Source organism: Bremia lactucae, linkage group LG7 (genome assembly GCF_004359215.1).
Source record: "Bremia lactucae strain SF5 linkage group LG7, whole genome shotgun sequence".
NCBI classification, from domain to species: domain Eukaryota; phylum Oomycota; class Peronosporomycetes; order Peronosporales; family Peronosporaceae; genus Bremia; species Bremia lactucae.
The window spans coordinates 3,228,700-3,243,209 of record NC_090616.1 but is presented as its reverse complement, the minus strand read 5'-3'; the positions used below and the strand labels follow the sequence as shown (position 1 = coordinate 3,243,209).

Here is a 14,510-nt window from a genome sequence, read left to right as displayed (position 1 = left end):
GCGATTTAAAGTTTACGATAGTGCAGTGCGGATTGAACGCACGACACCAAGTTCACACGACAGTGGAGCCTTTTATTTAATCGTGATAAATGTAGTTGCGAGAATGCCTGTTTTTAATGTATTTGGAATTTGCTGAGAATATGAAGTTATGTCGATATTGGGGCGCCAGCTGTACGATGCCCATGGTTCACTCTTTCCACTTCGGGAATTTTGCCCGACATAGCCATGTCGAATTAAGAGAGTGCCGCAGATCTCCAAAATTCACTTATTCTAATATTGACAGATGACTTTATATTTCGTGTATTCTAATAGTGAGTACATCGTGCTGCATGTTCGAAGCATCTATATTGCTGTTGTTTTAGAAGTGTCACGCCGCATAAATTGCTCAAAAGCCAACCTTGACATGATTCTGTTTCATGAAGTCTTAAAGATTGTCAGCCTCATTTGGCAGCATCTGTTCTGAGCCTAGTGATGTCGTGACATTTGTACCACCCTCTTCCGCTGACCACGATGCTGCTGTAGCAGTTATTTTCTACTAACGAACACTTTATCAGTCTCGTCCATGTCACCTCGCCAGTTTTGACATTAGTCGTATGACGTGTCGACGATTGTATCGCAACATTTGGCCCATTCCTCGTCAGGTAAATAATCTACACTTCGCAATCATTTTCTTTCGGTCCTAGTAACGTGGAAGCAACCTACATGTAATTAGAACAAAAAACTTTAATTTGCGCTCAGTATGATCATGCTCGGTTTAAGCGTAATTTGAGCCACCTCTGTCCACCAAATGTTGAAAAGCAGGGAATCGTCCAACAACACTGAATCACAGAGCTGCCTTTGCACAAACATGAAATACATCGCACCTTTGAACTATCTCCATTCGCTTATTCGCTGCATTTTGCATTCTTCGTAGCACAGTCTGTCAACATTTTCGAAAAAAAATAGCTCCCGCTGATTAATATTGCTACGAACGTGTTGCAAGCCAGATACAGTCAAATTTGCATATCATTAATATAACTATAATTCTGTTTGGGTCTTTTCAAAATAACCAGATTGATAAATCTAATTTGTGAAATGCACCAATATGCATCCTTTCCTCAGGATTTGATGCAGCTTGAAGTTAGTGAAAAAAGCAAAACGTGTCTCATTCTTCAATTTGTAAACATCGACACATTTAAATGCTTGCCAGTAAGTTGATTTTGGGACGCGCGGCCAAGGCATCCGTGGCCGGCGCTGCTCGATGGCGAAGCAGCATCACCAGCGCACGTGATTCTCTTCCTTCTCCGCCAATACCACTGACGGTCTTGACGGAAGAAGAAAAAATGTTTAAGGATTCAGTGTCTCGCTTTGCTGCTGGCGTAGTCCAACCTCAAGTCCGGAGCATGGACGAAGCAGGTGAAATGACGCCTGAGGTTATCAAGGGACTTTTTGATAATGGTTTGATGTCGGTGGAGATTCCGATGGAGTATGGCGGTGTAGGGGCTTCGTTTATGAGCTTGATCCTAACCATCGAAGAGTTGTCACGTGTCGACGCGAGCGTTGGACTTTTGTGTGACCTGCAGAATACAGTAGTAAGTAACGTTTTTCAGGGCTTCGGCACAGAGGAGCAGCGTCAGGAATATCTCCCACGTTTGTCCACAAACACGGTTGGAAGTTTCTGTTTGACAGAACCTGAGGCGGGGAGTGACGCGTTTTCCCTGAAGACGACAGCTGACATTTCTGCTGATGCGAGTTACTACACTTTGAATGGTGAAAAGATGTGGATTTCTAACGTCGCGCACGCTGACGTATTTTTAGTCATGGCCACCGTGGACCCGTCCATTGGCTACAAGGGCATAACTTGTTTTATTGTTGAAAGAGGCTTGCCCGGACTTTCATATGGGCCACCGGAGAACAAGCTTGGCCTGAATGCGTCTTCCACGTGCTCCGTCATTTTAGAGGATGTCAAGATTCCTCGCGAAAAAGTTCTGGGCAAGGTTGGCCAAGGCTACGCCATCGCCATTGGTAAGCTGAATGAAGGCCGCATCGGTATTGCAGCACAACAGCTTGGCATTGCTGAAGGCGCGTACCGCCATGCGATGCCGTACCTATTCGAGCGTAAGCAGTTTGGACGTGTCATTGGCGACTTTCAGGCGATGCAACACCAGTACGCTGATCTGGCGGTGGATATTGAAAGTGCGCGACTGCTCGTCTACAACGCCGCAAGACTGAAGGATGCTGGCCATGAATTCGTCAAGGCATCCTGCATGGCAAAGCTTCACGCTTCGCGCGTGGCAGAACGAACATCGTCGAAATGCATCGAGCTAATGGGTGGTATTGGTTTCTCGAAGCAACTGTTGGCCGAGAAGTATTACCGAGACTGCAAGGTTGGTTCTATTTACGGCGGCACTAGCAACGTTCAGCTCAGTACCATCGCCCGATTGATCAAGCAGGAGCTTCTCTAAGTCTACTGAACCTCGTGTTTTCAGATGAGCATTTCTTCATATCGGTTGTCGAAATATACTGTGTCGCCGAGATTCATTATGACTTTAAGTAAGGTGCCACCTGTTCGATAATAAAAAACGCGCCTGGCACAATTCGTAGGTTCCTGTCTGAATGTGAGCATGTTAAGTGTTCTGTTGAAGACATAACTGCGGTTTTAAATGCTTCAACAATTTCGAATGTGTCTGCACCAGATGCTGCCACAGAGAGAGGAAGAGAAGAAGAAGCAGAGAACGAGGAATGAAGTAGAGAAAGAGATGCGAGTTATACTTGAGGGAGACATGTGTTTCTGGAAAGGAGGATTGTTAAGAACAATGTACGTGAGATGTGAGTCTATGCAGGTAGAATTTGAGACGCAAAGTAGTTTTACCGTCGTGGTTAGTGTGCGCGAGGATATGCGCGTTTAAATTTTTATTACCAGTAACGTCCTAAGCAAAATTGAATCATATTAAACATTGCTTTTAAGAGATTCAGTTAATTTATTTAAATAAATGCCAATTACAATGTATTTTCACATATCTCGGGCCATCCAACCACTAAAGAGAATGGCCTTCGTCCGACGACTCGGGCGCTCCAACCGTATCGTGCAGGCATGGCGGCAGCCTGTAAACACGTTGTCATACCGTGAGCATCAGGAAAACTCGCAGCCTTCAAACCTTCGCACCTACCATGCATCTACGCAGCGCGAGAACACGGCACTGATTGCTGGTTTGGGCGTAGCTGGCGCTGCGTTAAGCGCCAAGTATGCGCTGCAAGTATGGGCGGCCTACAAAAGCCGCCCTAAAATCGAAAAAGGGAACTCGTGGAAATACCGTAACTTTTATGATGGCCCGTTCGAGGAAAGGATGACTCGACGCGAGGCAGCGCTCATCCTCGGTGTGCGTGAAAGTGCGTCGGCAGAGAGAATTCGTAATGCACACCGCAAGCTTCTTATACTTAACCACCCGGATACTGGCGGGTCAACATTTCTAGCTACTAAAATCAACCAGGCAAAAGAGATGCTACTTAGCGGTGGCAAATAGATATAGAATTTAAGCAGGCAGTCAATAACAAAACTACGACTGATCCGGTTGTGCCTTTACTGTTCATATGTGAACGTTAGTGGATGCACATTTTAGAAAGACAGGTGCTGATGAAGAGGTGGTCGAATTAGACCTTGTATGTGCTACTGCAGACGTTAGAGCTGCCTGCGTTCTTTAATGTGTAATGGGGTGTTCCGTTACGTAAATATTATTCCTATAACAAATTTATTACCCTCATCAATAATTGACTTAATAGTTCCAATATTACCAAATTTGGTAATATTGACACAATAAGACATCAGTTCTATTGATTAATTCATTTAAATTTAAATCAACCCTACAGACCCTTGGCTACCTAGAAACCTTCCTCTATACTTGTGTACGTATAATTTTGAGGCACTCTACCTACACTGAAATCAGTGTAAGGTTAATTAGTACTGACCAGCACTAATTAAAGGTGCCCCGTTACACCTGGTAGCACATCGTAGTCCGTGAAACGACCCATGCACGTTGTAGGCGGGCACGTCGTAATGCGGCCACATAAAAAAGAGGGAGCTTCCAAGCCCCTCAAAAAGGTTATCACGCAACGCGTGAGAGGTTCTTTCATTTGAGTGACCTCGAATGGAGAGCGATCGATCGAATGAGTTCGGTCGTAGGCGGGCCAGCCGTTGGCGCTATGCTGTTCCCTCTGGGCCGAGATGAACAGCATGCAGCCATTGCCGAGTTCATTCAACACGAACTCGACGGGGCTTAATAAAAAGTAGCCTTGCTTCACCAGCAAGGTTCCGAACAAACAGAGGTGTTGAGAGAACAGGGTGTTCAACAGATGGAACTGTTGAGTCAGCAGCATTTAAATGCTGCTAATGGGCCGACGCTTTCGTGTCGAACCGAAAGCTTAAAGATAGAAAGCAAAACGTTTAAGGCAGTCAAGGCGACTCACTTTTGAGATGCTTCGTCGAATTAGACGACGCCATAGACGCTCGCCGTATAAGTGATGATGCGACGAAAGTGAAATTTGGCATGTCCAATTTAGCCGGACGTGCCAAATTGGACATGCCAAATTTCACTTGTTCAAATTTCGGCCTTAGGGCTCAAGCTTCACGACCCATTAGTCTTTGGGTCGTATGAGGTCTTTAAGACCCTACTCATCAAACATTTAATCCGCCACGTGCTGAATTCAGGGCTCGAGCGTAGCTCCTGGATTTGAAACAGGGCAAGCGTGACATTTCCGCTTATGCCCAACATACACGATACCTGGTCAATTGTATCGTTAGTCATCTCATAGATGAACAAACACAGGTAACTGTGTTTATTGGAGGTCTTGCAGACGGTCCTGTTAAGACCCACCTGATCCGGCTAGAAATAGAGTTGCTACACCAAGCGATCTCTGAAGCGGAACGTGAGGAATTTATGTTCTAGGATTGGCAATTGAGTTATCTCCGAAGTTAACTTCGGAGGCGCTTAAAGATCAAGTGTATGAGCGCCTACACTTGAATCATTGTTTACTAAGACATTAATTGTCTTAGTTTCTTTTTTTGAACGTAGTTTCAAAGGTACCTGGGAACCTTTGACCACAGGTTTCCGAAGACTTATTCCTACAGGAATTATTTGGGGAGGATACTCCCCAGCTGCCTCTAGCTGTGGTTGCGCTACCACAGCGAGACCTTCTACGATATACTCTCCATCGATCTAGGACTTTCGCACTGTCTCTTAATAGGCTGGCGTTTTAAACTTTCGTGTATGTTACTTCTTAAGCAAGCATCCTTGTTTCGTACCACTTAACTTATTCGAGTGGTCGAACTTCGACGCTGCCTGTAGCCGTCGGTATCTATGTCCACGTCACAATGGTGGACCTACGACGCTGCCTGTGCTTGTGCTTGTCTTCAGCCATAGTAATCCAAGGATGACATCAGATTTTTGTCAATAAAATCTAGTACGATGAAATCATCATCGTACTGTTTAATCTTTAACGTGTATTGGATAACAACTTCACGGTTCTTAACCGTTAAAGATGTGCCTGTTGCTAGGAGCACTGTCATCCGCGTTAGGAAAATTTCGCGCTCAATAAATTGAGCCTGCGATATTAGCAAATGGCATCTAATAAAAAATTTGACGCCCCAAAATCGACTAGAGACTTAAGGGGCAATTTATTTGACACTTTTATTTTCAGGGTGAATAAGTTAATCTCATCCCCTGGGGCAGTTACAAACAATGTTTGTGGATGAGAAGGAACTTTCGTCAAAAAACCTGCAAATTCTTTTGACGCTGCTGGATCAGTAGGGCACTCCGCACCTATCGACCACGACCGTTTTTTGACGATCCGCCTCGCCGTTGCAATTTCGCAACAGCGTCGGATCCGCGTCCTCCGCTATTCCTACCGAGAGGTCGGTCTTTTCGCTCAGTGTTTTTAGGCGCTGGCCGTGGGGCACTAATTTTAATAGGCGTAGTAGCCCATGTTTTGATAACGATTATATTTCTGGCATCGTTTGTAACTTGAAGAGCGAGGTTTCTCGCTCTCTACATACAAGGCATTAATGGGTTCTGGACCTCCGTTTTATTGTCGTCTCGGTGTACAATAAGCACCATAGTGGATAGAAGCCTGTTTAAGACTAAAACGGTCCTTGCATGATCTGCGTAGTGGCAAAGTCAAGCAGATCTGCGTACTTGTCACAGATGACAACTACGTGGCCGACATTCGGTCGGCAATAGTATTCCCTGAGAACGAACGCATTATCAGTAGCTCATCGATGGACGCAAGTATCCTCGATAAGAATACTCTCAAATTGAACTTTTGACGTCCCAATCCTGAAGATAACCCTTTTTATAAGTGTTTTACCAAATTCAAGAATGTCTTCCCACAATCAGTACCGTGCGAGTTTCAAGAATAAAGGCACTCGACACGAATACGACCTATACAGGTTCGAAATACTGTGTCATGGAGCATAGGCCATTGTCTCGTGAACAAATAATAGCGATCGACAAATGCTTGACGAACACTTAGCAGCAGGCCACGTGAGGAAACCAAATTCATCACATAGCTCTCCGACTTTCTGTGTGCGTAAAGCAACAGGAGGATGGCGGATAGTGCATGCATTCAATAAACTGAACGCTGCAACTAAACCGGCTCAAACGCCGATACCACAAAAACGTAATTATGGATGGTATGTCAAAGAATACTATCTTTTCGTCAATGGATCTGATTGATGGATTCTATCAGATCCTTCGTTCATGGCTCTGCTATAAACGAAGACGTCATCATAATAACTCGGTGCAAATCCCGCATCAATCTTAACAGATTGGTTACACATCTGTTAAATGTTGCAGGGGCATGGCTAAGCCCCTATGGCATGACCAGCCACTCCCATAGCATACCGCTTAAGGAGCTTACTGCTGTGAACATAATATCTTTTTCACGCATCGGAAAGTCGGAAGTTGAAGTGCATCGTACCGACGTCCGAAAGGTTCTTTCACTTATGCGTAAGATCAAGTTGTATGCAAATCTCAACAAGTGTATGTTCGCTGCAAGAGAAATACCTCTTCTTAGGTGCATCGTGTGTAAGAACAGTGTACGCCCGGATCCAGAAAAGATTAAGGCGATCACTGATTGGCCTGTGCCAGTCGATGTAAAGGGAATGATAAAGTTCCTAGGTTTAGCGGTGTACCTGCACAAGTACTCAAGCAATTATGCCGAAATGACGGTACATCTTTTTCTTTGTTATAGAAACATGTAAAGTGGTCATGGAGAGCTGATTGTCAGCGTTCCTACAAGCGCTGATTGTCAGCGTTCCTACAAAGGTATCAAGCGTTGTTTCGAGGGTATTAAGCTTTGGTACCCTCGAAGGAACGCTGCTAAAGAAAAATATAAAGTGGTCATAAAACGCTGATTGTCAGCATTCCTTCGAAGGTATCAAGCTTTGCTTCAAGGGTATTAAGCTTTGATAACCTCGAAGGAACGCTGACAATCAGCATTCCACGACCACTTTACATTTGGAGAAGTTATACCCCGCAAAGAAAGAAAATCATCTTGCCATTCTTTGCGAGGGGTGTGGACTGCTTACGGCCGTGCGTAAAGACGCATGGTTCCTGAATACAATAAATGGTATATCTTCTAAGAAATAGACCCTAAACTTAGCCAGTGTATATTTCATGGCAAGGAGCTCTTTGTCATGCACTAGGAAATTGTGTTTAGCTGGTTGAAGATGACGCGATTGATACAGAAGAAAGATACACCATCATTTTGCCATAATTGCGTGTGTACTTGTACAATCGCCAATCCTGGCGATTGCGGACCAAGATCGACCTTTTCATGTGGTGTGTGACGCAAGCGATTTTGCAATCGGCTGTACGTGAATGCAATATGACACAGACGGCGCAGAGCGCGTCGTCTGTTATCAATCGTGTCATCTTCAACCAGCTGAACACAATTTCCCAGTGCATGACAAAGAGCTCCTTGCCATGAAATGTACACTGGCTAAGTTTAGGGTCTATTTTTNGCAGAACTCATGCGTCTCGCACGCTGGTTCTTGCCATCGCCCTTTGGGAAGGGAGTCCTCTTGCTGGGCATTTTTGCCCCAGCAGGGACCCTGGCATAGCAGCGAGCCATCATATGGCCGCGCTTGCCGCATTTAAAACAGACCACGTCTGCATTGCCCAACTCCATAGGAGTGGCATCTGTCCTCTCGGCCGACGGCTTATACCAAGCTGTCGCCGAGGCACTGTTGTAGGATTGCTCCTCAACTAAGGCAATTTGGATTGCCTCTTCCATCGTCGACGGCACCTTTCTGAAAAGGGCCTGTCGCGATGGGCCATGCCGTAGTCCGTTCATAAACGTGGGCACCTTAATGTGCTCCGGAATCGGACCTACGGTTATGGATGCGGACAGCGAGCGCATCTCTTGCACATACTCTTGCAGAGATCGCTTCGCCTGTCGCGCCCCAAAGAAGCGCGCCTGAAGCAACACTTCGTTGTTCGGCGGCTGGTACATGGCGCGAATCTTATCCTTAAAGATCGCCCATGAGGGGAACGCTTTTCTGTCCGCCATAAGCGCCGAGTAAGCCCACTCTGAGGCCTTACCGCGCAGATGCGACATAGCGTACGACACCATCCGGCTGTCGTCCTCGATGAGCTGGGCGACACCACATTGCTCCACGGCTAAAAGCCAGTGGACAATCGTGTGCGCCGCAGTTCCATCGAACTTGGGCGGGTCCATCCGAATGGGCCTCGGCTGATGCGGCCGGGCAGAGAGCATCTCAACAGTCCTGTTGAGAGCCTCGCTCCGAGCCTGCTCATGCCTCAGCTCATCCTGAGTCTGAGTGACGGACTCCGCCGCAGCATGGCTCTGTGCCTCGGACGCGGCCCTCCGCTGTCCGAGCACAAATGCCTCAAACTGCTCCAACTGAGCAACATGTTGCTCAGGAGGACTACCCAGGAGCCTGGCCAGGGCTTGTTCACCAAGTCCCTGCGCCATTAGCCCTGCCACCTCCCGATGATGTTCGGAGAGGTGGGGAAAATGAGCCCAATCAATGTTGAGGCTCATCCTCACGTACACACGCAGAGATGCGGGTCGTGGGAAGGATTTCAAGTGCTACCAAGTGTAGGCGGGCACGTCGTAATGCGGCCACGCTCTACTTAGCACACACCCTAGCACAGCGAGGAAGCGGTTTGCACCTGCTTCTCTTGCGTGCAGTGAGGTAGTTGTGGTGGGCGCGCAAGCGACCTCACCCAACACACTAAGAACTCTGGTGAAGTGACGTCACGGGAGCGGTAATCCGTCTCCTCGTGCGCACTTACCAAGTAGGTAGTAAATTTCAGACTGATTTATATTTAATAGAATTAAATACAAATACCTATTTTTACCAATTAAAATGATATCTCTATAGATATCATTTAATATGTATTGCGAGCGTATCTTTATAGATACCTCGCGTAACTGATGACGCTAGCCGTCATCATGGATGACGCTGGGCGTCATCCCTCCTAATGTGAATGCACCCATGTGCATCACATCCACAAGGGTTGGTCACAAATGTGCACCACACCCGAGTCTTGGGTCTAATTACTATTATTTAGTAATTGACCATCCCCTTAAGTACCAAATGTACTTAATGGGGACTGTGTAACATTAGGGCAACTCTAGCCCGTTACACACCTTCCATTCAACAACGACATGTTGGATAAAAAAGAGGGAGCTTTAAAGCCCCTCAAAAAGGTTATCACGCAACGCGTGAGAGGTTCTTTCATTTGAGTGACCTCGAATGGAGAGCGATCTATCTAATGAGTTCGGTCGTAGGCGGGCCAGCCGTTGGCGCTACGCTGTTCCCTCTGGGCCGAGATGAACAGCATGCAGCCATAGCCGAGTTCATTCAACACGAACTCGACGGGGCTTAAGAAAAAGTAGCCTTTCGTCACCAGCAAGGTTCCGAACAAACAGAGGTGTTGAGAGAACAGGGTGTTCAACAGATGGAACTGTTGAGTCAGCAGCATTTAAATGCTGCTAATGGGCCGATGCTTTCGCGTCGACCCGAAAGCTTAAAGATAGAAAGCAAAACGTTTAAGGCAGTCAAGGCGACTCACTTTTGAGATGGTTCGTCGAATTAGACGACGCCTTAGACGCTCGCCGTATAAGTGATGATGCGACGAAAGTGAAATTTGGCAAATTTAATTTAGCCGGACGTGCCAAATTTCGGCCTTGGGGCTCAAGCTTCACGACCCATTAGTCTTTGGGTCGTATGAGGTCTTTAAGACCCTACTCATCAAACATTTAAGCCGCCACGTGCTGAATTCAGGGCTCGAGCGTAGCTCCTGGATTTGAAGCAGGGCAAGCGTGACATTTCCGCTTATGCCCAACATACACGATACCTGGTCAATTGTATCGTTAGTCATCTCATAGATGAACAAACACAGGTAACTGTGTTTATTGAAGGTCTTGCAGACGGTCCTGTTAAGACCCATCTGATCCGGCTAGAAATAGAGTTGCTAGACCAAGCGATCTCTAAAGCGGAACAGGAGGAATTTATGTTCTAGAATTGGCAATTGAGTTATCTCCGAAGTTAACTTCGGAGGCGCTTAAAGATCAAGTGTATGAGCGCCTACACTTGAATCATTGTTTACTAAGACATTAATTGTCTTAGTTTCTTCTTTGGAACGTATTTTCAAAGGTACCTGGGAACCTTTGACCACAGGTTTCCGAAGACTTATTCCTACAGAAATTATTTGGGGAGGATACTCCCCAGCTGCCTCTAGCTGTAGTTGCGCTACCACAGCGAGATCCTCTACGATAGACTCTCCATCGATCTAGGACTTTCGCACTGTCTCTTAATAGGCTGGCGTTTTAAACTTTCGTGTATGTTACTTTTTAAGCAAGCACCCTTGTTTCGTACCACTTAACTTATTCGAGTGTTCGAACTTCGACGCTGCCTGTAGCCGTCGGTATCTATGTCCACGTCACAATGGTGGACCTTCGACGCTGCCTGTCCTTGTGCTTGTCCACAGCCAAGGTAATCCAAGGATGACATCAGATTTTTGTCAATAAAATCTAGTACGATGAAATCATCATCGTACTGTTTAATCTTTAACGTGTATTGGATACCAACTTCACGGTTCTTAACCGTTAAAGATGTGCCTGTTGCTAGGAGCACTGTCATCCGCGTTAGGAAAAATTCGCGCTCAATAAATTTGAGCCTGCGATCTTAGCAAATGGCATCTAATAAAAATTTTGACGCCCCAAAATCGACTAGAGACTTAAGGGGCAATTTATTTGACACTTTTATTTTCAGGATGAATAAGTTAATCTCATCCCCTGGGGCAGTTACAAACAATGTTTGTGGATGAGAAGGAACTTTCGTCAAAAGACCTGCAAATTTTTTTGACGCTGCTGGATCAGTAGGGCGCTCCGCACCTATTGACCCCGACCGTTTTTTGACGGTCCGCCTCGCCGTTGCAATTTCGCAACAGCGTCGGATCCGCGTCCTCCGCTATTCCTACCGAGAGGTCGGTCTTTTCGCTCAGTGTTTTTAGGCGCTGGCCGTGGGGCACTAAACTCATAGGCGTAGCAGCCCATGTTTTGATAACGATTATATTTCTGGCATCGTTTGTAACTTGAAGAGCGAGGTTTCTCGCTCTCTACATACAAGGCATTAATGGGTTCTGGACCTCCGTTTTATTGTCGTCTCGGTGTACAATAAGCACAATAGTGGATAGAAGCCTGTTTAAGACTAAAACGGTCCCTGCATGATCTGCGTAGTGGCAAAGCCAAGCAGATCTGCGCACCTGTCACAGATGACAACTACGTGGCCGACATTCGGTCGGCAATAGTATTTCCTGAGAACGAACGCATTATCAGTAGCTCATCGATGGACGCAAGTATCCTCGATGAGAATACTCTCAAATTGAACTTTGACGTCCCAATCCTGGAAGTTTTTGAAGATAAACCCTTTTTATAAGTGTTTTAACAAATTCAAGAATGTCTTCCCAGAATCAGTACCGTGCGAGTTTCAAGGATAAAGGCACTCGACACGAATTCGACCTATACAGGTGCGAAATACTGTGTCATGGAGCATAGGCCATTGTCTCGTGAACAAATAATAGCGATCGACAAATGCTTTGACGAACACTTAGCAGCAGGCCATGTGAGGAAACCAAATTCATCACATAGCTCTCCGACTTTCTGTGTGCGTAAAGCAACAGGAGGATGGCGGATAGTGCATGCATTCAATAAACTGAACGCTGCAACTAAACCGGCTTAAACGCTGATACCACAAAAACGTAATTATGAATGGTATGTCAAAGAATACTATCTTTTCGTCAATGGATCTGATTGATGGATTCTATTAGATTCTTCGTTCATGGCTCTGCTATAAACGAAGACGTCATCATAATAACTCGGTGCAAATCCCGCATCAATCTTAACAGATTGGTTACACATCTGTTAAATGTTGCAGGGGCATGGCTAAGCCCCTATGGCATGACCAGCCACTCCCATAGCATACCGCTTAAGGAGCTTACTGCTGTGAACATAATATCTTTTTCACGCATCGGAAAGTCGGATGTTGAAGTGCATCGTACCGACGTCCGAAAGGTTCTTTCACTTATGCGTAAGATCAAGTTGTATGCAAATCTCAACAAGTGTATGTACTGCACTTGTTGAGATTTGCATACAACTTAATCTTACGCATAAGTGAAAGAACCTTTTGGAGCAAGAGAAATACCTCTTCTTGGGTGCATCGTGTGTAAGAACAGTGTACGCCCGGATCCAGAGAAGATTGCTGCAAGAGAAATACCTCTTCTTGGGTGCATCGTGTGTAAGAACAGTGTACGTCCGGATCCAGAAAAGATTAAGGCGATCACTGATTGGCCTGTGCCAGTCGATGTAAAGGGACTGATAAAGTTCCTAGGTTTAGCAATGTACCTGCACAAGTACTCAAGCAATTATGCCGAAATGACGGTACATCTTTTTTCTTTGTTAAAGAAAAATGTAAAGTGGTCATGAAGCGCTAATTGTCAGCGTTCCTTCAAAGGTAGAAAGCGTTGTTTCGAGGGTATTAAGCTTTGGTACCCTCGAAGGAACGCTGCTAAAGAAAAATGTAAAGTGGTCATAAAACGCTGACTGTCAGCATTCCTTCGAAGGTATCAAGCTTTGCTTCAAGGGTATTAAGCTTTGATAACCTCGAAGGAACGCTGACAATCAGCATCCACGACCACTTTACATTTGGAGAAGTTATACCCCGCAAAGAAAGACAATCATCTTGCCATTCTTTGCGAGGGGTGTGGACTGCTTACGGCCGTGCGTAAAGACGCATGGCTCGTGAATACAATGAATGGTATATCTTCTAAGAAATAGACCCTAAACTTAGCCAGTGTATATTTCATGGCAAGGAGCTCTTTGTCATGCACTGGGAAATTGTGATCAGCTGGTTGAAGATGACGCGATTGATACAGAAGAAAGATACACCGTCATTTTGCCATAATTGCGTGTGTACTTGTACAATCGCCAATCCTGGCGATTGCGGACCAAGATCGACCTTTTCATGTGGTGTGTGACGCAAGCAATTTTGCAATCGGCTGTACGTGAGTGCAATATGACACAGACGGCGCAGAGCGCGTCGTCTGTTATCAATCGTGTCATCTTCAACCAGCTGAACACAATTTCCCAGTGCATGACAAAGAGCTCCTTGCCATGAAATGTACACTGGCTAAGTTTAGGGTCTATTTTTAGCAGATAGACCGTTCATTGTATTCACGAACCATGCGTCTTTACGCACGGCCGTAAGCAGTCCACACCCTTCGCAAAGAATGGCAAGATGATTGTCATTCTTTGCGGAGTATAACTTCTCCGTGAAATATAATTCAGGATCAGGACGACTTAATGTCGTCGCTGATGCTCTTTCGTGCTAATCCGATTTTGAGCCGGCTGCGCAAAACAACAGTGAGGATAATCTCACTGTTGCAACAATAAGTGTTACGTCGTCAACATTACTTGACGATGTTGAAAGAGCTTATCAAGAAGATAAGGCTCTTAGAGGGTTGTTGGATTACCTTAAAAATCCATCCCAACAATCCTTAAAAGGATTATCGAAATTGTATCAATCCTCAACAAACGATGCACAACACGCAATGGCTTATTGTGTTATACAGCCATTCCTGGCGACACACCTCGTGCTGTCATCCCTACCCGTAATGATTTGCGTTTACGCATCATGTACGAGTACCACGATGCGCCAACAAGTGGTCATCGGTGACGTGAGAATACTTATCTCACGATAAGTCGCGACTTCTACTGGCCACGCCTGTATGAGTTCGTCCGCAAGTACTTACGTGCTTGCGGAGTTTGTCAACGGGTAAAGCCCAATAGTGCTTTCTCCCGTGCTCCGTTACAACATCCGCCTGATCTGGCAGAGTGTTGGCAGTCCGTATCCATGGACTTCGATTTCGGATTTACAGACGATGATTCCAAGAATAATGGTATTCTTGTGTCTGCTAACCGTTTTAGCAAGATGACATCTTGCTTCC

General features: G+C 45.8%; 2 protein-coding genes across 2 annotated transcripts; both read left to right on the top strand.

Annotated features, from left to right (window-relative positions):
* Positions 1-1,178: 1,178 nt before the first annotated feature.
* On the top strand, positions 1,179-2,444 carry CCR75_004066 (uncharacterized protein; the record flags this gene model as incomplete). Its single annotated transcript, XM_067962156.1, has 1 exon — positions 1,179-2,444. The coding sequence occupies one exon, from the start codon at positions 1,179-1,181 to the stop codon at positions 2,442-2,444; it is 1,266 nt and encodes a 421-aa protein (XP_067822586.1).
* Positions 2,445-3,026: 582 nt separating this feature from the next.
* Positions 3,027-3,503, top strand: CCR75_004067 (uncharacterized protein; the record flags this gene model as incomplete). The annotated part of the gene is made up of 1 exon (XM_067962157.1): positions 3,027-3,503. The coding sequence occupies one exon, from the start codon at positions 3,027-3,029 to the stop codon at positions 3,501-3,503; it is 477 nt and encodes a 158-aa protein (XP_067822362.1).
* Between the last annotated feature and the right edge of the window lie 11,007 nt (positions 3,504-14,510).